Source organism: Drosophila novamexicana, unplaced genomic scaffold (genome assembly GCF_003285875.2).
Source record: "Drosophila novamexicana strain 15010-1031.04,08,12 unplaced genomic scaffold, DnovRS2.1 tig00001361-arrow-arrow-pilon, whole genome shotgun sequence".
Taxonomy (NCBI): Eukaryota; Metazoa; Arthropoda; class Insecta; order Diptera; family Drosophilidae; genus Drosophila; species Drosophila novamexicana.
In genome coordinates this window covers 99,540-125,226 of record NW_020824852.1, presented here as the reverse complement: position 1 = coordinate 125,226, position 25,687 = coordinate 99,540, and the positions used below count along the sequence as shown (strand labels likewise).

The 25,687-nt window shown below is 45.4% G+C and overlaps 3 protein-coding genes across 3 annotated transcripts; 1 reads left to right on the top strand and 2 right to left on the bottom strand.

Annotated features, from left to right (window-relative positions):
- Nucleotides 1–18,855: 18,855 nt before the first annotated feature.
- LOC115767294 (probable U3 small nucleolar RNA-associated protein 11) lies at nt 18,856–19,690 on the bottom strand. The gene is made up of 2 exons (XM_030711527.1): nt 19,193–19,690; nt 18,856–19,132 (listed from the first exon to the last, which is right to left on the bottom strand). Exons 1-2 carry the CDS (start codon nt 19,673–19,675, stop codon nt 18,926–18,928), a joined length of 690 nt encoding a protein of 229 aa, XP_030567387.1. The 5' UTR covers nt 19,676–19,690; the 3' UTR covers nt 18,856–18,925.
- Nucleotides 19,691–20,099: 409 nt separating this feature from the next.
- On the top strand, nt 20,100–23,716 carry LOC115767302 (RNA cytidine acetyltransferase). The gene is made up of 5 exons (XM_030711537.1): nt 20,100–20,387; nt 20,450–20,897; nt 21,018–22,287; nt 22,357–23,350; nt 23,522–23,716. The coding sequence occupies exons 1-5, from the start codon at nt 20,185–20,187 to the stop codon at nt 23,637–23,639; spliced, it is 3,033 nt and encodes a 1,010-aa protein (XP_030567397.1). The 5' UTR covers nt 20,100–20,184; the 3' UTR covers nt 23,640–23,716.
- LOC115767303 (ribosome biogenesis protein NOP53) lies at nt 23,658–25,537 on the bottom strand. Its single transcript, XM_030711538.1, has 5 exons — nt 25,300–25,537; nt 25,059–25,232; nt 24,655–24,981; nt 24,177–24,587; nt 23,658–24,117 (listed from the first exon to the last, which is right to left on the bottom strand). Exons 1-5 carry the CDS (start codon nt 25,425–25,427, stop codon nt 23,718–23,720), a joined length of 1,440 nt encoding a protein of 479 aa, XP_030567398.1. The 5' UTR covers nt 25,428–25,537; the 3' UTR covers nt 23,658–23,717.
- Between the last annotated feature and the right edge of the window lie 150 nt (nt 25,538–25,687).

The following is a 25,687-nucleotide window of genomic DNA, read 5'->3' as shown; positions in this document are numbered from 1 at the left end:
ACAGCTGCTGTACCAACACGCACTTCAGAGGCAGGCCCATGCCCACGGTCCGCAACCCGCGGCCCACTCCACTCCATAGCACGCGGCGCAGGGACGAGCGAATCTGCAAATAAACGCAGAGAGAATGCAGATGCGAATGTGAATGTGGGCATGGGCACGGGTATGGGTATGAGTAGAGGGGGGAGTGTGTAAATGTGAATGTGAATGCGAATACGAATGCACCCGTCGAGACCTTCGGGTCAGTTGTTTAGTGGCTGCTGTTGCCACGACGGATTGAAACAGAAACAAGTGGGCTCGACGGGGTTGTTGTTGTTGTTGTTCTTGTTGTTGCCGTGGAAGTTGATAGGCGGCAAACAGCGAGAGCGAAGGCCGCAAATGAAAGGGTACGGGCACATGTTGCAATCTCTGTACGAGTACGACTGCGAGTGCGAGTACGAATGTGAATGGGTGTCTATCAGGCTAGACATGGACCACAGCCGCCGTAGACAGGCAATATCATGTTGTGGCGCGAGGCGACCCGGCTCGACTTTGCCCCAATCAAAAACTCATCATTGCCATTGTTCGCCGCTGAAAGGCAATTTGATTGATCTTTTCAGCGCAAGACGGCCAAAGAGCCGCCAAGACGTAAGCCCCGTCGCGCCATTGATCGAGAGCGCCGCATGGGGGCGCGACAGCAGCAGCAGCAACATCTACAACAGCAGCAGCAACAGCGGCAGCAACTGCAACCATCATCATCAGCAACTCTTGTTGATCTGGCAACTAATTTTCTTTACCCCCGCAACGCTTTGCGTAACGTTTTTCATAACAGATGCTAACTGGTCGTCCGCAGGTCTTTTGGGCACGGCTCCCGGGGGAGTTTAGCTTTAGCTGTAACAGTTGCAGTAGCCACGCCGGCAGCAACAACGACAGCAACAACAACAACACCTTGCTGCCACACAGGTCATCTATATGTATCTATATCTTTGCCAGTCAATCTCCAAGGCGCACATAAATATATAAAGAAGACAACAACGGAAAACTGCCAAAACATAAAAATACAAAAAAATGCAAATCACTGAACCTCAAAAGCCCAACGAGACACCAGAAACCCAACGCTGAGCTGGGAGCGAAGGGTGTTGGGCGAGAGATTGGACTGGCTTGGATCGGATTGGCTTGGCTTGACTTGGCCTGGGCTGTGCTTGGTTGGGTTGGGCTGGGTTGGAGTTTTTGCGGCAGGCAGCCGATGCTTTGCCGGGTGGTTGGCAGCAAAGTCAAGCCAGGCAAAAGTATTACAATAATTATGATAATCTATGCCATAAAAAAAGCACCACCCAGAAACTCAAATCGACACCAACAGCAACAACAACAACAACACCCATTTGTGGCTCACCCCCTCACTCCACCCACACACACAGAGGACTTGCGCTGTGGCAGGGGCAGGATATGCAGGGAATTACCATACTTTAAGCTACCGCAAGGCAAACGTAACACGGTGAAGAAAACCTGCAACGCAATCCACAAACATTGCCCAAGCTTAGATATCTTCATATTACGTATGCTAAGTACCTAGGTTCTAAGCGGAGAAAAAACTCTGAAAAGCAAATAGACATGAAATATATAGAATGGATGAAAAGAAAGAGAGAGAGAGAAAGAGATAGATAGAGAGAGAGAGAGAGAGGGAGAAAATGCCGTTAGTGTGGCACGAAGAACTACGAGTGGAAGCGTTACAAATAGACCAAACCAAGCTTTAAGATGCTTTCTTGCTTCTGCATTATTTCCGCACGATAAATCAATATTTCAATATCGAAACAGAAAATATCGACAGTTTAGCAAAGCAAGCCTGTAATCGAAACGTTTAAGGACAGCAGAAAGAGGAAGCGCAAAAGTGTACGTGTCTCTTATTTAGTTTGTAAGAAAGCAAAATCCTTTCAAAGCAGCTAACTCACTTGCAATTTATCCACTATTAGGTAGCAAAATGTTGAAAGGATTTTCTCGTTATGCGCCTCTAATCCTTGTTCCACATGTGATGAAACTTCCACTGGGCTACTGGCTGACCATCTATCTGCATTAAAAGCAGGTGTCTCTTAAAGGTAACTGTAACTTTTAATGTGGCTGTTAAACTTGTTGTTGTTGTTGTAGTCGTTGTTGTTTTTGTTGTTGAGTGCTACTGACGACTATTGACCGACCGTTGGCCGTGGGCTATTGGATGTGGGTGGCAAGTGTAGCGAGGGGGGCGATCTGTAGCTTCAGCTGCAGTTTTTGAACATTGTGTGTTTGATTTTTATCTGTGTACGTGGCGTCGCATGGCGTGGCCATTCCGTAACGTCACATAGACGCGACCAGTTACTTTGACCGCCCACTGGGCCACTCGCACTGAGGCAAGGGGATGGCCACGACCCTGGCCCTTGGTGCGCTCCACTGATCCAACTGGCCACATCGACATATCGACAACAACATTGTCCCCGGAGTGCGAATGCGAGTTGGCAACGTTGGCAGTTTCCAGTGCGATGACGCCTACATATCCTTGTGGCCTGCCAGTGTTGTTGTCAACATTGTTGTTGTTCTTGTTGTTGCTGTTGTTGCTGTTGTTGTCGACAGCCCATCAAAATCAGGCAACTGCTGCAAATGCTGCCAATGCTAGCGATGAGGCAGCCGCTCCCCCAGCGCTCGTATTTCGTTTACAATTTGACCCTTGAAAGGCACACAGACGACAACAAACAGTATAAACACCCACACGCATCAAGCGAGGGCTGCCACACAAGTTTCAGCTTCAGCTAACCAGACCTACCGAATCGAAAGTTAAACAAACGCAGTTTAGTTCTAAATTCTTTCACTCGAATCATAAGTATCTAGGACTGGGCGAATCTTATTAAATACGTATTGTTATTATTCGCGACTTTTATATAACTTACATAACTTACATTCCTTACATTCACTATTTAGTTAACAATTATTTAAAAATTAAAATAAAATAATATACATGATTCTTCAGCTAGACATATTATAAGGCTTACTAACATGAAATGCACTTTATTACCGAGTCATTCACGATTACCTTTGATCCCAATTTACGTACTGTTCAGCCGCTACCAACTTAACAAATACAAATTAGATGCGAGCTGCCAGATCGTTTAACTAAAGTTTATAAAGAGCAAACATCAATTTTCTGCAAGTCGACGATCAAATACCCCTTGTAGACATATTCCTGAGAAGAGATTTAGTACAAAAGCCGTGATTCCCAACGATTGTGCCAATAGCAGCCGTATTATATAGTAGTCCGATGTGACAACGTTTTCTTTGCCAGAATAATAAAGTTTGTAGTTGCTTGTAAATATAACCTTATGAAGTGCAAGATATTTCATTCTATGTGTTACGTTATTATATTATAATACCCATGAAAATAATTTGAGCAAAATATGTCAATCTATGCATTATATAATTATTTCATTATCTATTGGCCGATCGATAATATTTAATTACTTAAGCATTATACAGATTTTAGCCATACAGCACTAGGGAATACTACTTAAAATATAATGAAGTTGGGCAATATCTTAAATGTCTAATCAAGTGATTGCTCTTAGATAATGTAACACAAATTTTAGAGCCAAGTTTACGTGTAGACTTTCTTTCTTCCGAGAGCTTATGACTCGAAGTTAGTTAATGTGACTTCCATAACTTCCATTGTAAATAATAGATATGTAGAGAAGTTTATCAAAAACTTGCTAACAGCACCTCGCGCACAGAGCCTGGGACCCGGCAATGGCAATGGCTGGAAGCAGAACGGGCTGAACGGAGGAGGAGTGATGGGAGGGGGTGTCCGATTTTGATTGCAAAGTGTGAGTCGGACGACAGGTTGTTTTCTGTATGGGTTTTGGCAGCAAAGCCATTGCTATCCAATGGCTCCAGCAAGGGGCTCCAATCCTCCATTTGCTGCCGTGGGTAGTTTTGATAAAACGTTTCAATGGCTGAGCACATAACAGTTGACTGGCTGCCTGGCCGTGTCTCTCACTCGGCTGCGAGTGTGTGCCAGTGTATGCGAGTGTGTGGGTGCGTGTGTGTGTGTATGTGTGTGACAAAGACCATAAACTCCAAAAAAGCTCGACATACAACCAGGACAAACGTTGTTCCTGCTGCTGCTGCTGCTGTTGGTGCCTGCCCCGCTCTTGGCCCGATTCGCCTGCTGCTGCCGCTGCTGCTGCTGTTGACGATGCGACGCTGACTGGCATTTTGAGGGTGGCAGCGGTGATAAAAAGTTGTGCTTGTTGTAATAACAACAGCTCTCGATGCTCTGGCAACGACAACAACAACAACAACAACAACAACAACGACAATGCCAACTCCCAAGCCGCATATACAAACATGCTCAAGTTTTTTGCTTGTGTGTGGGCGCGCTGGGTTGGCATTTGGGGCGTGGCATTGATAGAGCGCAACGAGGGGTAGGGTTCCGGGGCAGTCGGGGGAGGCTCGAGCAAGATTGGGAGCTGTACGAGCCGGCTCAATGAGGCTATTTGGAACACAACGATTTCGCGTCGTTGTTGCTGCTGCTGCTGATGTTGATGACGATGATGATTACACATTCGTGTGTATGTATGGGTGTATGCGTGTGTGTGTGTGTGTAGTTGTTGTGCTGCAGATATTCATCGAAAGCAAAATGACAGCCTAGAGACACATTCAACAGCAAAAGCAGCAGCAGCAGCAGCATCAGCGGCAGCAACAGCTCCAGAGCCAAAGATAAGAAATGAATGACAGGCTAAAGAAGAAGAAGAAGAAGAAGAAGCAGCAGCAGCAGCATAAGCAGCACAAAACCAGGAGCCACAAATGGCGACAGCCAGACAGACACACTCCAGCTGGAGCAATGGAGACGCACTCCCGTGCCCCTGGCCCCTGGCCCCTGGCCCGTAGCCCGTAGCCCCTGACCCTGCCAGGCAGTTCCATTATGGAGGTGGCATATCAGTCAGTGTCAGTGTGAATGCGAAATTGCTTTGCTTTTACGATGGCTCGTCGAGGACTCGTTGGGTCGTTCGCATTGCTATATTGCTTCTTCTTCTCTTCTTGTTGTTGTTGTTGTCATTTGGTGGCACGGCAAAGGTACATAAAAGTAATGGCTAATGGATATTATGTACCCAGAAAGAACGTTACGTTCTGTAAGGTAAGCAAAGCTCGCCCCTCTCTGCATCTAGTATAAATCACATGTATATAACTCAGGGCCCCATTGGGATACGTGCAATGATGAAAATCTCGCCGAAATAGTTACGCTTATAAAACAAAAAAACTAAATAGAACATAAACAAAATGTGCGCTCAGTTGGCCACGCGGCATAAAAATGCAAATAAATAAAAGACTCTTGAGTTTCATTTAAATTTTATGTTGACCCGAATACTTCAGATTCCTCTACAATTTAGCATATACATCTGCTCGAGCTATAAACAATTTTAGACAGGGTATGACAAGGCTTCTGCTGCACATGCTCCTGGCAAAGTTAGCTAGTACTTTAATTTAAAACTGGCCACCAACATTCTGTTATCAGGCAGTTTTAGAAGATAAATTTCCATGCTGCCACCTTTTGATACACTGAACATCTGGCAGCACTCAGCTATGTTTACAATACGAAAAACTTCAGTTTAACTGGCAGTTAAATGCCTGTTGATGTAAACTTATCAACAATTTCTACATTAGTCAAATTTGATAATAATTTAATTGTTAGTAGAAAAGCATTATTTGTGACAGGATGAACTATGAACCCAACTTTATATGCATTTTATTTGTGTTAAGTACACAGTAAGTTAATGTAACAACATATTAAAATATCAAGCTCTACTGTCAGCGTTGCCACATCATTGACCAATATCCAATACTCGCTTAAAATCCTGAATGAGACTTCATCGAGATCAACCTTTATGTGTATTTTCTTTGTATAATTTTAATCTAAAAATAATTTTACAAATACTATGTTCTACTGTCGGCGTTGCGATATCATGAACTAATACCTCCTAGAACAGCCAGCTTGCTCATGAATGAGACTCTTACGAGACTCTTTCCAAAATCAACTTTAGGGCAAGAAAAAGACAACTTTATATGTAGACAACTTTATCGACAACATTTTACAATATGAACTGCAACTGGCAGCGTTGCCACATCATTGACTCATCGCCAATAGAACTGCCAAACCGCTTATTACCATGAATGAAGCTCCTATCAAACCCAACCTTGCCAAAGAAATGGACAGCCTTATGTACATTTTCTTTGTATTTTCCTTTTACTTCTATATATTTCATGCTATATATTAGGTCTGCATGACCACGTTAATTTATTTCATTCAATATCATATATATATACATACCGATTCTTATTAATCATATAATTTTATTAACTATATAATTCTATTAAATTTTTTAACATCAAAAATACTTAAAAGTGTTGAAAGAAGGGAAATGATGTTAAGCCAAACCAATTGAAAAAAATAAATTTATTGGCCTGGGCTTACATTAAGCCGTTCTTTATCCAGCCAATTCGCTTTTAAGGTTCTGTTTATGGCATAAGGAATCGAAGTTTGGGCTGCAGCTTTACAACCTGTTTTGCAGCCTGGTTTCAACTGCAGCCAAGTTAAAAACTTATCTAGCTATTCAATAGTTTGGCTTAACTGATTTGTAACTCTTAAAGAAATGTATTCTAGTTATATGCTTATATGCTTATATATGGGCTAAGCCCACGAATCAAGCTACCCAAGAATAAGAACAACAACAACTGCACAATAAATACGTGCATCGGCGTTTTAGTCACGTAGCAGAAAAAATAATTCAAACAACGATAAGGCAGCCCCAAAGCAACAACAACAACAAACAAGGACAACAACAACGTCAGAAGCAGCCGCTTTCGTACTGTTACGGGAAAAATGTCGGCCGGATATCAACAAAATATAGTTACACCCCGCCTAACATATATTCTTTATAGTAAATATGTGTGTGCGTGTGTGTGTGTGTATTTGGGCTTGTGTGTATTTTTGGGGCGTTGCATGTCAATAGTGTGTGGCACTGAGAGAATTGGCCGTATTGGTGGTTGCCACGCTTGGCGGCCATAAACCCAGCCCCAGCAGCCCCTTACAGTCAGCAACTGCGAGGCAATGGGCCTATCTGTCTATCTTTATATCTGCCTCACACATACACAAGCACACACACACGCACACACAATACACAAGCCTCAAAGTCTATATATCAGTGCTCCATCTATGGCTCAGACCTTGAGTTCTTGGCACCGTGGTCAGAAACGTGAATAAACTGAATAAAACTGAGTTTGCGCTTCAATTTCCAATTAAGAAGGAAAACTTGTCAATAATACTCTTTTAATGCTTGTAAATATTTAAATATATTTGTAAATAAAATATTATATTATTAATTTCATGTCTGTCCCAACTGATCCCCATCAATGCACGTCCAAGTTGGGGCTTTGCAAAGTTCCACCCACAAGTGTGGAATCATCGTCATTTATTCGGGGTTAAACTCATTTTTAAAGCTCTCTGCTTAAGTTCATTTAGAAAGTATAATAGCTCCCACTTTTCGACAAGTCTTCTTGGAGGAAATGAGAAAGATTTGATGGGTGAAGTTGCTGGTTCAAACTCATTTCCAAGGATCTTTATGAAGAGCAATTTAAGACGCGTTTTTCGGAAAACACAATTCATTCACAATTCGACGTTTCGGCTCTAAATGTATGCTTTGCGCAATTTTTGAAAATTCACCCAAAACTGTGGAAAATTGGCGGAAAACGGTTACTAGTATTTTTTTATTATTATTCTTTAACCCCCGCCAAGAAAACTAAACTGTAAAACATTTCTTTTTATTTAAACTTTACTTTATATTATTATATATTCTGAAATTGAGTTTGGTTCCACTGTGACATTTCGGTGGCAGGCCAAGCTCGATAAGACACCCAAAGCTCATTTGTTACGCTCCCTGAGAGATGGCTCTGGCGCTGGCGCTGGCTCTGGCTCTGGATTCGAGTTCGAGTTCGATTCCAGTTTCGGGTCTGGGACAACGCCTTACATAGCAGCAATAGCAGCAACAACAGCAGCAGCAGCTAATATTTTTGCTTCTATTTGTAATCCTCAGGGCTGAGTCCGGGGCGCAGAATATTGTTACCTTTGGCGCTGGGTCTTGGTGGAGTAATAACTTTATGCTAAAGTCGGCAACCAAAATCAGGCTCAAACAAGCATAAAACTTTTCCAAACGCCAGTTCTGTGTGTCCATGCGTGTGTGTGTGAGCCAACCCTCAAGATTGCCCGGCCGGATAGTCAGCCAGCCAGCCAGCCAGCCAGCCAAGCGACGTTTCATGTCTGGCTCTGTCTGTAGTTATATCAGCGCCGTCATCATCGATATATAAACTCTTGACTGACTGTGTGACTGACGAACGGACCAACTGACAGACAGAAGCAGACGGAGCCGATGGCTGGTTAGATAGTCGCCCATTGCCAACGTCCCAGGCAGCGCCTTGCCTTGGCCTCTGCGCTCATTCATCCATTCATTCATGCCAGTCCAGGCAGCCCCGTCAGCTGAGGCAGCCCAGTCAGCCAGCAAACCGATACACCGCATTAATCGGCATTGGGGAGGGAAGGAAACGAAGGCAAGAGAGTAGCTCAGTTGCCTCTCGTAGGCAGTGGAACAACACGGGGTGGATTGTGGGCGGGGTGCAATACAGGAACTCACCATGCGTATACGTAATCTGGCATTAGATTACTGATCCATGTCAAATCTTTGGCTTAGGTCCCGTCCAAGCGCACGTCTCTGCAAGCGCGTTGTTTTGATTGATACGAACCAAACGCAACTCCAATTCAAATTCAGCTCGGCTGCCAGTTGCCAGTTGGCAGATGGGAGTCACCTCCGATTTGGTGTCGACGGAGCTCTGGATACATTTAGCAGACCGCCCGCCCGCCTCGAATTCCACTCATTCCATTGCTTTGTTTCATCCTGTTCCTTACGCGCCGCTGATTTAATGCGCATCGCTTCCACATCAACAGGCAGCCGTCCGAATTCCAGGCTGATGGGGACAGCCGCTTACCGCTGCCCTCCCTCCTCCCACCTCCCACCAGCCGCTTCTCTAACCTCTCCAAAAAGAAAAAAAGTAGAAGCATTACTTATAATATTAAGCAGTGGCAAACGTACAAAACAGACAGAAGCCCAAAATCAAATCGAAGGTAACACAAGCTCGTCGAAAGGGTGTGCGTGGTGTGTGCGGGGTGTGTGCGGGGTGGTGTGTGCGTGGTGGCATTTTGGGGTGTTGTTGTGTGGCGTGGAAACTGTGGCTGAACAGGTGAATTATTAGACAGCGGGACGACGGCAACTGGAAGCAAAACTGCCAACTGGCAACTGGAAATGCCAGTTGATTGAACTTTTTGTGGAGCAGCATGGAAGGGCCAGGTGTGCGGCGACGACGGTGGGGCAAGTTCAGGTGTTCGGTTAGGATTTAGTGAAATGCCAAAGAAAAGTAGAAAACCAATCTCGCACTCTGATGCTCTCACATTCGACTGCACGCCGCAGCGCCGCCATGCAAATGACGCTCGAGGACAGCGCAGTCAAAGATTGGCAGCTCGATAATCGAACCGTTTGTTCACATCAAATGCTCTGGAAGATCAACATGAATGTAGTACTTAGTACTTAGTCCGCAGCTGCTTTAAGCTGTCGCATCCAAATTGTCAGCCGCTGTCGAAAGCTTGTGCCGGATTTGACGATAAATGCATCGAGATATTCAACCGAATTCAGTTTCGACTTAAAATCGAAGATAACAAATAACAAAATATATATTGTTACTGTTAATTGATTTTCCAACTAACTTTTAGCTTTCATTGAGATTAACATAAGTAGTTCGCACTTGCTGCGTAAAAGTGTTTACTCTACTTCAAACTAATTAAGGAATTTGATCAAATAATTTATTCTTACAAATTCTCATGAATTAAATTGTGTTTTTTTTTTTTATTTTTACTTTTATTATTTCTTCATTTAATTTTTAGCATTATTTGTTATTGCATTATATATTTAAATAGCAATAAATAAAGTATAGACTCTAAACAAATAGTGAGCTTATACGGAACAAAGTATTTAATCAAACATGAATTTTGTACGAATGCATATAAGTATTATGTATGTGTGTGTGTGTGTGTCTGTGTATGCGTGCATGTTTGTATGCATTTATGAACATATGTATGCATGCATGTTTGTTTTCTAATATTAAAAGCAGACCAAGCTTATTTGTCGCTGTTCTGCAAATTTAAATAAAGCGAATTTCTACCAAGGCTCTACTCCTCGATTCTCAAGAATTCAAGTAGGCTCTGGAGTATTTCATGCCTATCTAGTGTTTTTTTTTTTTTTATGTATTTATTTTTTTGTTGTTTATATTTTTTTTATGTGTGTATGTACGTATGTAGGTATGTATGCATGTATGTATGTATGTACTTATGTATGCATGTATGTATGTATGTATGTATGTATGTATGTATGTATGTATGTATGTATGCACGTATGTATGCACGTATGTATGTTTGTTTTTATATATATGTATGTACGTATGTATGTTTGTTTGTTTATATGTTTGCAAGTATGTATGTATGTATGTATGTATGTATGTGTGTATGTTCTTATGTATGTATGTGTGTATGTGTGTGTATGCATATATGTATGTATGTATGTATGTACATATGTATGTATGTATGTATGTATGTTTGTATGTTTGTATGTTTGTATGCATGTATGTATGCAAAAACGCATGCATACAGACATGCATGTATACATGTTTATGTATACGTATGAATGCATCCATGTATGCTTATATACAAAACAAGCATCAATGCATGTATGTATAAACAGGCAAACATTTAGCATGTATATATAAACTTAAAACTTCGCCCAAAAAATCCGTGAATCGCATTTCTACCGAGGAAGGAATGCATTTTTCGAAAAGTGTGCAACACCCCTCAAATGAATTTTTAAAAAATCTTTGAAAATGAGTTTGGGACTGATCGCGTTTTTCCCGTCTTAACGTGCACCTTCATCAATAAGGTAACTACAGTGAACATTTCAGCTTCCTAGCTTGTAAGGTTTGGCCTGTGCGTTGATCAGTCAGTCAGTCAGTCAGTCAGGATAAATTTTTTTATATATAGAGATTTCATTATTATTATTATACATCATAATTTTTAATTCAATTCAATTTAATGTGTAGTATCTTTTACCAAATAATTTGTAAGTTTTTCTTTCAAAATATTGAAAAATAGAAACTTTCAAAAAGTTTTTTTCCGAAACCGAAGCGTTCTAATTTGAGAATCAAAATGATAAGTTTCAAGACGAAAAAAATACAGATGCTCTCACAAGCTCGCCAGAATTAAATAATTAAATAAACTGAAAGAGAAAACCAGCCTTGGCAAATATGCCACACTTATAGATGAGAAACACATAAGAAATGTTATCAGTCGTGCAACAAATTCGGTTAAGGCATTTGGCTAAAAAGCTAGGCACAACAGATCGAACAGGTGGCACGAGGTGTCTAATAAAAAGAGCGGACAAACGTTGCATTGATATATAGTATAGTTCATGTATAGGTAAACATAGCCTGAACCTAGGGCTTCCACATGAGTAGCTCGGGATATTTACGGCGGGTTAGTTCGATAGGCACGTTTGGGAACTGCGCCCCAAGTGGAAAACGCAGCCCACACAGCGGGACGACATCATTAATAATGCACAGTTTACCTTAAGAGGATTTTCAACGCCTCCCAAGGATAATAGGTAAGGACACAAGAGCACACCACGCCCCACTCCGCTAGCAGCCCCAAAACTTGCCCAAATCCCCCTCGCCGCCACGCATTGTAAGCAAATATGAAAGTAGACGTGGGAATATAATGTGTGTGTGTGTGTGTGTGTGAGAGAGACTGTGTGTGTGTGTGTGTATGTGTGTTGTTGTTGTATCGGTGAGTCCACAGCACGCCCTAATTTTGGGCTTATTATTAACCAGCTCGCTTGGCTCTGTGCTTTGTGCTTGTCCTCGTTTTTGTTGCTTTTGTGTGTCGCCGCCTTTGACGGGGGCGTGCGTTGGCAGTTCGGCGGGTGGGCGGGCGGTTGCACGGGAGGCGTGGCCACAGTTAACGGCAACAACATCTGTGAAGATGCTGCCAAACGCCGAAACGCCAGCATAATTATAATAATCATTTCATAATCATATTTTATTTTAGTTGTATGGCCCGCCCGCTGCTCGCCCGTTCGCCCTCCGCGCCCCCTGGCCCTGTTCCTGGCCCAAGTACGCCCCTGGCTTGTCCCAGCAGGTTTCCTCGCCCGTTTTGCTCTGTTCGCCTGCCTCGACATTTCTTTTATTTTATTCCATATTTTTTGCCTTCCTCATTTATTTTATATACATATATATATATTTTTGAAACAGTTGCCAGCTACGCAGCGAACGGGTATGGGAAGGGGGAGGGAGTGGGCACGGACTGGAGTGCGACAGATGTGTTTCTCATTCGATTTTTAATATGCGGCCAATCTAACTGTAATTGGTTTGTTATTGTCTCCCGGCTACGTAGCATGCGGAGCTGCAGAAACCTCAGGAGACTTTTTCTGCATCGCTTCCCGAGGGGTCGCTTCCCCGTGTTTCGCATTTCGACTCTAGTTTGCTCTTGCCCTTCCCCCTCCCCTTCCCCTTCTCTCTCCATCTCTACCTCTCTTGCTCGCCTGCTGTGGTAAATATCTATCGTTTATTGTTATTGCTCTTGTTCGCTCTATTGTTTTCATTGTTCGTCCTTCGTCCTGCCGACCTGTCGCCTCCCCCCAACTGCCCCACCCCCCTGCGACTGTTGCCGGTTAAATTTATGAAAAATGTTGTTCACACTTTCCTTTCGCAACATTCGAGCGCCTGGGCCTGGGGTTAGAGCCAACCTCAAGGGTGTCTGCTGGGCCATGCCTTTGCTGTTGTTGCTGTTGTTGCTGTTGTTGTTGTTGCTGCTCCTGCTTATGTTGCTGTTGCAAGTTGGTGTACCAAATGGGTTACATGCTTGCACATGTTGTACTCCACCTGCCACCTTTCTCTGGCCGAAAAACCAACATTGGCCGCCTGGGCTATGGCTGAGCAGATTTTAATAGGATCAAAGATTGTGCTTGTGGATGCTGCTTAAGCCGTTGAGCTCAGCTAAAGGACTCCAACAAGTTGATTCTGTGAAGAGTGCTGCCCATTGTGGCAAACAGTGTGACCAGCTGTGTGTTTGTGTGTCTTGGATATATATCTTTATGACTGACAGTGCTTACAGTGTGAGCCCAATATTATTTCATATTATTAAGCATTTTTTAATTTAAGTAAAATTGACATGCAAATTTTTAAAAGTACTTAGGCTATCGTTTTGTAATTGATCATGATCAAATACATTTAATCATCAACATCGCTTAAGTTTTAAGTTAAAATATTCTTACCTATGCGTATGCCTGCGATTCCTAGAAAACTGATCCAGTAATGCTCCTGAGCATGTTGCTCAAAACAGTGTGACCCTATCGACCTATGAAGCATAACCTAAAGAGAACTCTAGAAATTTGAGTGTACTTAATTTCTTAGCTCAACTGCAATGATGGGCACTTTTCCACGCTCTTCTTCTTTCCAATTTCGCCCTACCAGTTTGGGGTTAAGCTCTACCAAGTTTCAGTCAATTCAATTCCTTTTTTGGTCACATCGACTTATTATTATTATTTGTTGGCCGGGACCACAACGAGAAACTTATAAAGCATAACGAATGCCGAAATGCCACAGAAAAGGGTCAAATTCTGGTTCATGTGTGGGTTAAGGGCATGCCCAGAGCGTGGGCTGTGCGGGAGAGGCAGGGAATGGGATTTCGTCGTCGTCGTCGTCTAGCGGGTTTTTTGTGGGTGTGCGCTTTATGGGCGCTTAAGCCTCGTCTCGGGACGCATCTGATATCAGATTTGTCGCCGTGTCACTGTGCCTATCGCTATCGCTATCGCCAAATGTGTGCGTTCCTGCTGCACACACCCACCCCCCTTCCCTCCTTAGGGCTACCATCCCACCCTGTGCGGCAGAGCCTGTGCCCAGGGTCTCTTCATTCTAAACGATTGATGGCAGCAGGCAGCAGCTCCTGTCAGAATCCAGATCCGAGCACACATGCACACGCGGCAGCAGCAGCCCATCAACCCATCAATTCCGCTGACCCCCTCCCCATCACCCTGCCCGCACCTACCCCTCACGGTTCTTGCCACGGTTTTGGTGAGGAAATGATAAATTGCGCATTTGGGAGTTTTAAAGGTCAATTTAGGGGTTAGTCTGTGCGCCTGTCGTGGTTACAAACTGCCTGACAGACAGCCTGCCGAACGGGTAAGAGAGATGGACGGGGAGGGGGTGGTAAGGAAAGGAGGGAGGGGGGCACAGACGGCCAGTTGCGCAGCCCATAAACAGCGACACTTCAAAGTTAACTCGCACAATAAAAAATACTTGTACGATTTCTCACACACACACACATGCACATACATATATATATGTATATATGTATATGTATATGTGTAGCACATTCGTAACCATTTGGAAAAGGTATGAAAAAAAAAAACAAAAGTGCGCTTAAGTTTTGGCTTTTTTATACGTGTCGCAAAGGGGTTGCACTCGAGCACTCGAGCACCACTGCACCGCTGCACCACTGTGCCTGGCAGCGGCGGAGGATGCGCCAGAGGATGGGGCAGAGCATGGGGCAGAGGATGAGGCGAAGGCATTTGCTTACAGCATTTGCCCGGTGCGCCTGTTGACTTCTAGTTGCCGTTTATATTAATGGCCCAGGCAACTCGTCTGTTTGTGTGTGTGTGTGTTTTTTTCTGCCGAGTTCGGGTTCGGGTTCTATGCTGCTGCGGTCAGTTAGAGCGGCGCGTGCTTTGGCCACGGGGGAGGGCGAGGCGCGACCAGGTGCCCAACAAGCCGAAACAATTGTCACTTGGAGTGTCAAATTATGAAAATCTAAATGGAAGCAGGCTGAGCTGGCTGAGACCCAGTCGAGGATCAGGGCTGCAGGTTAAAACAACAGCAACAACATTAATAATAACAACAATAACGACAAGGTGAGAATATCTCCGGCACTCCGAAGATTTAATACCCTTTCAGGCATTTCCTCCTTGCAGATCTGCAAAGGCTAAGCTTGATGCTAAGCCAAATAAGAGACCGACCTTTAGAACGATCTCTTCCAATGCAGCTATATAATATAGTGATCCGATGTGGAGCTTAGTCAAGGTATCTTGAGATACAAAAAAGAGTTTCATGCAAGAATCTACTTTTCGACCGATCGTTCCTATGGCTCTCTTACTAAGTATATAGTGGTCCGATCCGGACGTCTCCGACATATGTTCGCATAGAAACAGACGGACAGACAGAGAGACATGGCTAAATCAACTCGGGTATAAATAGTTTAAAATATTTAAGGTTATAACAATAAGAATATGAAATGAAATGAAGATGAGTTTCAGTTTCTAGCTTAAACTTTGGCTTGTCATCAATTTTTAAAATTCATTTATTAATTTAATTTAATAAATGACTAATTATATTAATCTAAATGCCCGTTGCACTGAAAATATTGCAGTTCTTAAATATTTTCATATGCAAAATGCGGGCAAAATTTGATATGCACCCAAAATTGGCATTCATCAATGATGCTCCGACGAATGCAATGATGGGAATTTAACTTATTAATGCTTTGAAACTGAATCTGTCTATAAAATTGAACTAACAAAGAATTATTTGGGTTAGAACCAGCGCTTTTCAAAGAGGTTTCCAAATAATGATAATAATGAAAATTATAAAAATAATTGAAATTGTGATGAAAAATAATCAAAATAAATATTTGTTCTATTATTATCAATAGTATTAATATTATTATTATTATTATTATAATGATTAATATGAATATTATTATTATCGTTATTATTAATAATATTACTATTACGAATATTACTATTACCATTATTCTTAATAATATTATTATTATTATTTATGTTATCATTGTTATTAATAATAATATTATTAATAATGATATTATTATTATAATTATAATTCATGTCCCATAACTGACATATTCTGTTAGTCTCTCCCCCCCCCCCCCCTCACATACACACACACACACACACACACACACACACACACACACACACACACACACGCACTCCGCACACCTAAGCTATTCATATATTTATATCGTATAAACCAGTTGATGTGCGCGATGTCTTGTATTCCCAATGCCAAAATGTGTGTTCGGTGTGAGAAATTGTTGGGTTTTTGGTTGCTTTGTTCTCAGCTTTGGGCTGTCGCATTTCATTTAAAAATTCTCATGTCAAAAGCACACGATTAACGCGTGTCGAGGGCGGTGAAGCGGCGAATTAAGATATTTACGCTAACAAAGCCATCGATTCAGAGGCTGTTCCTCGTGCTGTTGCTGTTGCTGTTGCTGAAGCTGTCACCGAAGCCGGAGTCTGCAGTTGACGCCGCGACATCAACCGCCCCGTTGTCCCATCCAGCCAGAAGCATGAGCCAGGGCGCTTGGCTAAATCAAGATAGCGGAGAGCGTCAGAGCGTCGAGCTGCTGAAACCCAATGCCTGACGCTGCCCTGTGCCCGGGTTACCTTTCTGCTCTTTGACATCTCTCCCAGCGGCACGCGATTGCCAGAAGTTGCGCTTATCGCAGCAGCCAGGCAACCGGGCAGCCGGGCAACCGGGCAGACGGGCAACCGGATGGCAAACGGATCGCGGCTGGTGGCACGTGCGGACACGTGACCGACGTGTTACACGTGCAACAACAGCGCTGTCGTGTCACGGATGCGGATGTGGGCGTGGCAGCCAGCCAGGCAACCCACGCCACACACACACACACGCACACCCAAAGACAAGTGGCCAAGTTGGCAACTGGAAATCTCATTTGCAAGCTAATTGCAGGCTGACTAACAAATGGCAGCCAAAATTTGCAATTGCACGGAGTGCGAGTAAATCAAAGCAGAAAGAGAGGGGGCAATAGAGAGAGAGAGAGAGAGAGAGAGAGAGAGAGAGAGAGAGAGAGAGTCGCAGAAACCATAAAAACATATGACACCATTTTGATGGACCTCGTTTCGGCACAACAAATTATGCATAAAATAGATTGCTGACTGTGTGTGTCTGTGTGTGTGTGTCTGTGTGAGTGTGTGTGTGTGTGTTGACACTTTAGCTTCTAGTGGTGTGTGCGAGGGGTAGACTCTACACCTAATCGGACTTGTCATGTGGTCATCACAACATCGCGCGGCGCGCTCGGAGGGTTGCGCCCCGCGCACACAAAGGCCAATTGTCAGAACCAGCATCAAAATCAGGCTCAACAAAACAAAAAAAAAACCAGAATGAAAATAAAATTACGGCAAACCCCAAAAACGTACGCATCAGAAAATATAAATCTCTTTTAACTAGCTGCAATTGGGTTTGTAATTCGAAACTGGGCTCAGCCCGGGCGGCTGCCAGGCGCTGGGCTCGGGCCTTGGGCCTTGGGCCTTAACCGCACGGCGCAGCAACTGCTCCGCTCCGGCTGCAGCCTTCGAGTGCAGGCTAAGGCCACGGATCAGGGCTGTCGCACGGATAATACAGTTATAGCCACGCCCTAAAGACAGCTTATTGGCGAATAAACCCGAAATATCTTCCAAGGCAAGTGCTCAACCAGGGCTGCAAAGCAAACCAAATGGCCCGTGGTTCGAACCAGCGCCCTGCTTTAAAGCTCGACTCGTTAACCTGGCGGTAAATGCAGGTTCAAATCTTAGAGCCTCATAGAATCCCCTTTGAAATTGTTAACCAAAACATTTGTGAATACAAACATGCCTCAGTTCGGTTTCTTTTTCGATTTATGGTTCGTTTTTTGTTTCTTTTTTTTTGGTTCGGTTTATGGTTCTGTTTGTGGTTCGTTTTCTGGCTCATTTTCCGGTTCGGTTTATGGTTTCTGGTTCGTTTTCTTTTCTGTTTCAGTTTATAATCGCTCGTTTTCTGGTTCCGTTTATGATTCGGTTTCCGGTTCGTCTGCTGGTTCGCCCCGGTTTTAGTGAACTGCTTTGATTTAAGTTTTTGTTTATATTCAAAAATTCAATTAGAACTTTAGGCAGGTGGCATATTTTTACTAAGCCATATCAAAAAGTCGAACCTTATCAAAGTTCTTCATACAATGCTTTCAATCAAAAGAATCCTCTATAAAATATTTAAAAAAAAGCACTGAGATATTTTTAAGTTTTCGAACCTCTTCATGAAATAAAGTTTTTTTATTTAAAAAAAAAGCCGCAGATATTTGAGTTGTGTTTTTATTTTATATTTTTCGATTAGCCTTAAGTTGTAAGCTTGTTACTAAACTATTAATATGTTCTTAAGTCCAACCGCCCACCTCCCCTTTTTCCTATGCATATTGCAAGATCTGTTTTTAATCTATGAAATTTGTTTCTTTTCACAAGTGCGCCATCTGCTGGTTTAAGCTAAAAGTCAATTGCGTGAATATCGTAAGTCAGTTCAAACAGCAACCGGTTCAAATCTTTACTAATGTTAACAGTTAACAGCCATGTTACAAACGAGAAGACCTTTACAGAGCAGTTTCAGCAGCCCAGGAATCGGTTGCTCCGCAGGATTACTTCCACAAAGGTGAAATGAACTAAAAGCCGAAATAATTAAGAAAGAATCATACACTCGAAGTGCTCAAAAAGTGATACCAACGTTATGTGCATAAGCTGAAAAAGCAGCCATAAACCCATTCTATATATATATGGAGTTCAGTTCTGGCACAGCTATAAGGGATCAGATCAGGTATGCTATTACCCCTCTAGATATATATGGCAACTGATATTTACAATACACACTCTTCTAATACTATACAAGCGGGGTTTATTTCTGCTTTTTAAATAATATCTATATATCTATATATGTATGGACTAAGAGGCTGTTTTCGATTTGGCAGATTTCATTTCTTGCGCTCGTAGGGGAACACATAGACGGGCGCGCTCTCCTTGGTGCCTGGCTGCACCCTTTTGGGCTTGAGTAGGCGTGGCTGCTTAATGGCGCGCTTCATCTCCAGCTTCTGCTTAACAATGCTGAGCTCGCGTTCGCGCTGCTCGCGTTTCTTCAGCTCGCTGAGCAGCTGCTGCCTGTGAGTGCGGCTGCCCGTGTCCTGGAGAAAGGAATGGTTCAATTATGGATCTATATAAAGCATAAACGGGATGGCACTTACGGGATTATCTGCCGATTCGAGACGCTCGCCCAACGTGGCCGTTACCGCTGGCCGTGGGAGGCCCTGCTCGTCGAAGGTGTAGCGCTTGTTTTGCCCGGACGCGGCATCCACATCGACGAGCGTGGCGCGCAGCCGCTCCAGCTTGCGCCGCTCCACAGTTAGCTTCATCAGCACGTACTTGAGATCCTGGGTCTGCATGAGGGCCAACTGCTCGGGCGTGTGCTCATCCTTGGCCTCCTTTTCGTGGTGCACATCATCCGTTAGCTTGGAGTTGATCATGTGGTGATAGAACTCATCGGGATTCTTGTTGAGGGCCCGCTTGTGGAGCAGCTTCAGGGTCTTCTCCTTGCGCTGAGCATCATTGGCGCGTTTCTTGTAGTCTTTCTTCTTCTCGAGCAGGCCGAGATGCTTGCGCGCCTCGGGCTGATGACGTTCGCGATGCACCTTCTGATTACTTTTCGAAGCCTTTTTCCAGGACGACATGGTGAAAAATGCAGCTAGCAATTGTTTATTAACAAAAAAAAAAAAAACCAACTAAAAACGTGCAGCCGATAACAGAATCTCAACAGCGCGTTAACAGAGATTTAAATGCTCCCAATTGCGTTGCTGTTAGCTGTGTATCGATAGCTCGCTTAAGCTGATTTGCACTACGCGCTTTTAACATTGACGTTATTTTTTATTGATTATTATGAGTTCTGTTATGTACATCGGCTATTAACGGGGAGTTTACTGTCTGCATTTCCCAGCTGCAATCGGTTGCAGTCGGTGTTAGCTGTGTATCGATAGCTATGCACTGACAGCTGTTGTGTGTGATAACAGCGGTGGCGCCTCTGTAAAGCGGAGGAGTTTCTGTTAACTGCTATCGATAACTCCACGGTTGTCAGCTGCAAGTCGCACGTGCATTTAAACCGAAAGCTGAAGGAACCATTCAGAATCGCGAAGCTAAAATTGAATATAACTGAAATTATCAATTGACAGTGTGTCAAAGCAAGATGGTTAAGAAAAAGATTGACAATCGCATACGCGTCATGATCGAGAATGGCGTCAAGCTGGGCCATCGCACCATGTTCGTCATCATTGGCGACAAGGCGCGCGATCAAGTGCCGATTCTCTACGACATTTTGATCAAATCGACGGTGAAGGCACGCCCCACTGTGCTCTGGTGCTACAAGAACAAGGACGAGGCCATTTCCAAGTAAGTCACACCTGTTGCTCTTACTAATATGGCAATTAAAAATATAAAACAATTACTTCAAGTCACGGCAAGAAGCGTGCCAAGAAGATTGCCCACGGCAAGGTAGATGTGAATGAAGTGGACTTGTTTGATGCGTTCCGCGTGGCCACCACCATACATGGTCGCTACTACTCCGAGACCCATGCCATACTGGGTCGCACCTATGGCGTGTGCGTGCTCCAAGATTTCGAGGCACTGACGCCCAATCTGCTGGCGCGCACCGTAGAAACCGTCGAGGGCGGCGGCTTGATCATATTGCTATTGAAGACGATGCAGTCTCTCAAACAACTCTACACCATGGGCATGGATGTGCACAAGCGTTTCCGCACCGAGGCACATCAGACAGTCACCTGCCGCTTCAACGAGCGCCTCATCCTCTCGCTGGCCGACTGCAAGCGCTGTCTGGTGGTCAACGACGACCTGACCGTGCTGCCACTCAGCTCCAAGACGATCAATGTGGAGCCAGTGAATGTAAGTGCAGCATTCAAGGATTCGCCTTATTATAATTTCATTACGAGACGTGCATTGAGTTGTAATTAAGCAGCGAACATTTATTCTTGTGTATTTAGTTGAATGTTTTGTTTTTGACAGCCAGCGGAGATTGGGAAGTCGGAGAACGACAGCAACCTAAAGGCCATACAGAAGAACCTTATGAACTCACCTCCCGCCGGCGCACTGGTTAGTCTCTGCAAGACCTTCGACCAAGGACATGCTGTGGCCCAGTTCATGGACGCGCTGGTCGATAAACAGCTGAAGCCGCCAATATCGCTGACGGCGGCACGTGGGCGTGGCAAATCGGCTGCCATGGGCTTGGCCATAGCTGGTGCCATTTCGTTTGGCTACGTGAATGTGTATGTGACATCGCCGCATCCCGAGAATTTGATAACGCTCTTTGAGTTCATACTGAAGGGCTTTGATGCGCTGGAGTATCAGGAGCACGCCGACTACACCATCATACGCAGCACCAATCCGGACTTCAAGAAGGCCATCATACGCATCAATATAACCCGCAATAGCCGCCAGACCATACAGTATATAGCGCCCAGCGATACGCATCTGCTGAATGCCGCCGATCTGCTGATGATCGATGAGGCGGCTGCCATACCCTTGCCGCTGGTCAAGAAGATGATCGGCCCCTACTTGATATTCATGGCCAGCACCATCAATGGTTATGAGGGCACGGGACGGTCGCTCAGCCTGAAGCTGATCGCACAGATACAAAAGGATAACAATGCTCATCCGCCGATTACGCTAGAGGAGTCCATACGCTACAAGCCCAATGATGACATCGAGCGCTGGCTTATCAATCTGCTCTGCCTGGACACGAGTACTGTGGCCGTCGTCAACTCCGGCTGTCCGCTGCCCAACCTCTGCGAACTCTATTACATTAATCGCGATGCCTTGTTCTCATACCACAAGGCCGCGGAGACCTTTCTGAATCGCCTGATGTCCATCTATGTGTCATCGCACTATAAGAATACCCCCAACGACTTGCAGATGATGAGCGATGCCCCCGCCCATCATTTGTTCTGCATGCTAGCGCCAGTGCAGCGCATGGACCAGCTGCCCGAGATTCTAGTGGTCATCCAGGTGGCACTCGAGGGACAAATCTCGGCACAGAGCATCAGCGAATCCCTGGGACGCGGCAAGAAGGCCGCCGGCGATTTGATACCCTGGAACGTGGCCGAGCAATACGGAGACCGAGATTTTCCCAAGCTCTCGGGCGTTCGCATCGTGCGTGTAGCAACACATCCAAACTACCAGCGCATGGGCTATGGCAAGCGGGCAATCATGTTGCTAAAAGACTACTACGAGGGTTGCTTTGCCGATGTCAACGATGAGATCACGGACAACGAAAAGGGTGAGTGAAGGGGTGCTCGAACTCAATTTGTTTATCTGGAGCTAATCTTTTGCTTGGCCCCCCACTCAGCTGGCATCGAGGAGGTTGAGGAGGAGGAGCTGAGCTTGCTCAAGGAGCAGATCCGTCCGCGCAAACGCATTCCCACGCTGCTTCAGCGCCTGCATGAGCGCATACCGGAGCGTATAGATTACATAGGCACCTCGTACGGCCTAACCGCGGAGCTGCTCAAGTTCTGGAAAAGCGTCGGCTACGTGCCCGTCTATCTCAGCCAAAAAGCCAACGAGCTGACCGGCGAGCATAGCTGCATCATGCTGCAGACATTGAAGCGGGCACCCGGCAACTGGCTGCCACTCTACTATCAGGACTTTCGCCGACGCGTCCTCAAGCTGATGGCCAAGACCTTCCGCGAGTTTGGCATTAAGTTGTGCCTCGCACTGCTCAAGAACAAGACCATGGAGGAGTCTGATACAACGATTGCTACTCTGGACAAGTCCACGCTGGACGTGTATTTTCTTCCGCACGACCTGCAGCGCCTGGAGAGCTATGCGCGCCAGCAGTCCGAGTTTCGTCTGATTATCGATCTGCTCGGGGACATTGCTCAGCTGTACTTCCAGGGTCGCATCGAGGGCCTCCAGCTGGATCTGGTGCAGCAGAGTGTGCTCTTGGGCCTGGGCGTGCAGGGCAAGTCGGTAGACGCAATTGCCGCCGAGCTTAACATGCCGGGCAACCAGCTGCTGGCCAAGTTCTTTGATGCCATGAAAAAGTGCAATCAGTGCTTCCGTTCGGTGCTCGAGCAGCACATTGAAGGCGGCATGCTGCAGGAGTCGGAGCTGCCACGTGGCGAGGAACTGCAGCCGCTCTCACTATCCATCGACAAAGAGCTGGAGAAGTCGGCTCAAAAGCTGACCAAACAGCAGCGCAAGGAGCTAAAACGCCTTCAGGCCGAAATGACCTTAGACGAATACCAAATCAAGGGCAGCGAGGACGACTGGTCCAAGGCGCTGGAGAGCAATGGCAAGGGCGTCGGTGCTGGCTCAGGCAGCGGTCTGCTCTCGGTGAAGAGGTAAGGTAGTTGTCGCCCAGAGAGAGACAGCGAGAACTGCTCTCCCTCTCTCACTTTTAGCTGTCTCTCCCTTTCTCTCTCTTCCCCCCCCCCCCCCCCTCTCTCTTTCTCTCTCTCTCTCTCTCTTGTTCATGTCAAAACATATGTCATTCCCTTTGCTATTTTATGCAGCGGCGTTAAGCGGTTGGATGCTGTTATGGAGCCGGAACCGAATTTGGGACCACCAAAGACCAAAAAGACTAAGAAGAATCCGAAATTGAAAAAGGGCGCTGGCAAATCGCTTATCTGATCTTATCTGGGCACAAAATGGGGTACAATCTATATTTATAAGTGTTTCTTCAATAAAATTGGAGAGTTTTGACGTAATCTAAATCTTGATGGTATCATTGTTGGCCTTGGCCGCTGCAGCGGCCGCTTTGCGCTGCGCGCGCAGATCCTGAAAACTGACGCCGGCCTCCTTATGGGAATTGCGCGGAAAACGCTTCACCTTGGACCGCTTGCGTGTCACGGCCACCGTTGTGGGCAGTATGTTGCGTTTCTGGAGCAGCTTAAAGCGATCGGTGAGCAGGTTGCTTTCCGGCTTAACGTTACGCAGATTGCCAGCCAGATCCTCGGGCATGTTCACATCCACATCAGGCTCCACAAACTTGTGACGACCCAAGCGTTTCGGCTCGAACTTTTTACGCTCCGCTTTCGCTTTACGGCGTTTCTTCACCTCATTTAGCTCCTCGGCCTCCTCCTTTACCTCGGCACGTATGGATTTGATTCTGCAAAGGAGGGGCATCGTTAGCTTAAGCCAGTTGCTCGCGTTCGCTTTCTCGCTTACCTAATCAGATCTGCAGTCTGTTTCTTGAGCGCCTTTTTGGCCGCGTGCAGGCGCTGCAGCTCCTTTTGCTTTAGCTCCTTGTTGCGCGATTGCTTGCTCTTCTTCTTGTTCTCGACGGGCGCATTGACTGTGGAATAGCTGTTGTCAGCCGGCTTTTGGTCAGCCCCCTCTTCATCTTCGGATGCCGATGCAGGCTCGCCTTCCTCCTTAATGCCCTCGCTCATTTCGTTTAAGCGGCGCCTGTCGCGCTCCTCGGGCGTCACCTTGCTAAACATGCTGGTGGTGACACGCTTCAGATGCTGCTCCTTCTTGATGATGCCCTCCTCACGGTCCACCACATGTGCCAGCAGCTCCTGGTGCGCCTTCAGCGAGGGATTGTAGCTCATGCCTGGATGCGGTGCCTCAAACTTTCTGCATTTACGAATGAAGCAATATTATTTGGACAAATGTCAGGTTTGATTGGGCATTTGGCACTCACTTGGCCTTGGTAGTTTTGTGGTGCAGACTGGCGTGCGTTTTGACCACTTTGCGGCCGATGTTGCCGGCAATATGCACGGCCAGATCACGACTGATCCAGCCCTTCTCATCCTTGAGCCCGGGTATTTTATCACGGAAGTCCACCTCCTGCCAAATGTCCTTATCAACTTTATTATCCTTCTTGCCGCTCTCCCTGGCCGCCAGACGCTGATCCAGCTTCTCGTAGTAGAGCCCGCGATCGCTGTTCGCCTGGCGATGACGCGCCTTAGTTGGGTTACGCACCTCCAGCTCAATGTTGCGTCCGTTCTTCTTCTGTCGCACATGATTTCTGCGACAACAGCAACCATAACATTTATACATTTATACATACATTTATCCACGTATTGGAGGGGGACAGCCGCTTACCGCTTGACAATCGGATCCTGCACCTTGGATGTGTTCTCCAGTGCCTGATGTGAGCGCATCGGCTTTAGAGCGTTCAGCTTGCGCTTCTTCTTCACGGACAGCTGGCTGGGCGCAGTCTTAAGCGGCGAAGCATCCACCACAAACAGATCCTCGTTCTGTTTGTCTGTGAAGGTGCTGCAAGCGATGCGTTGTCCTCGTTAAGTCATGCAGGGTGCATTGTTTACAAATTGTTGGGACTTACCCAATGCGCTCTTCCTGGCGCTGATCCTCCAGAAACTGTTCGACATCTTGTATGTCTGTTTTGCGCCAAGCGGATTTGTTTTTCTTTGAAATCCGTTTCTTCTTCATTCCAGGTTCCTGCGCAGCCATGGCGCAAACACTTCCAAGTACTACGGTACCGCAACGAAAACAAAATTCCAATTTCAACACGTGCAAGCTGCTGGCGGTACACAGCACTAAAAACGAGCTGAACGTTTGAAAAGCGATTAGCCAACACTGCGTCGCAATTGCCGCAAATGTGTTTAATCAGCTGTTTGGTGGAGCCACACACGTTACGACCGCAACACATAAACTGTACCCTGCAGTACATACAACTACGAACAATTGCACTGCATATTAAATTAAATGTT

Coding starts and splice junctions, on each gene's coding strand:
- LOC115767294 (XM_030711527.1), bottom strand. CDS start 19,675: ATGTCGTCCTGGAAAAAGGCTTCGAAAAGTAATCAGAAGGTGCATCGC. Junction 19,133..19,192: donor TCGAATCGGCAGATAATCCC/GTAAGTGCCATC, acceptor TCCTTTCTCCAG/GACACGGGCAGCCGCACTCA.
- LOC115767302 (XM_030711537.1), top strand. CDS start 20,185: ATGGTTAAGAAAAAGATTGACAATCGCATACGCGTCATGATCGAGAAT. Junction 22,288..22,356: donor GATCACGGACAACGAAAAGG/GTGAGTGAAGGG, acceptor CCCCCCACTCAG/CTGGCATCGAGGAGGTTGAG. Junction 23,351..23,521: donor GGTCTGCTCTCGGTGAAGAG/GTAAGGTAGTTG, acceptor TATTTTATGCAG/CGGCGTTAAGCGGTTGGATG.
- LOC115767303 (XM_030711538.1), bottom strand. CDS start 25,427: ATGGCTGCGCAGGAACCTGGAATGAAGAAGAAACGGATTTCAAAGAAA. Junction 25,233..25,299: donor CGCCAGGAAGAGCGCATTGG/GTAAGTCCCAAC, acceptor CATCGCTTGCAG/CACCTTCACAGACAAACAGA. Junction 24,588..24,654: donor CACAAAACTACCAAGGCCAA/GTGAGTGCCAAA, acceptor TCGTAAATGCAG/AAAGTTTGAGGCACCGCATC.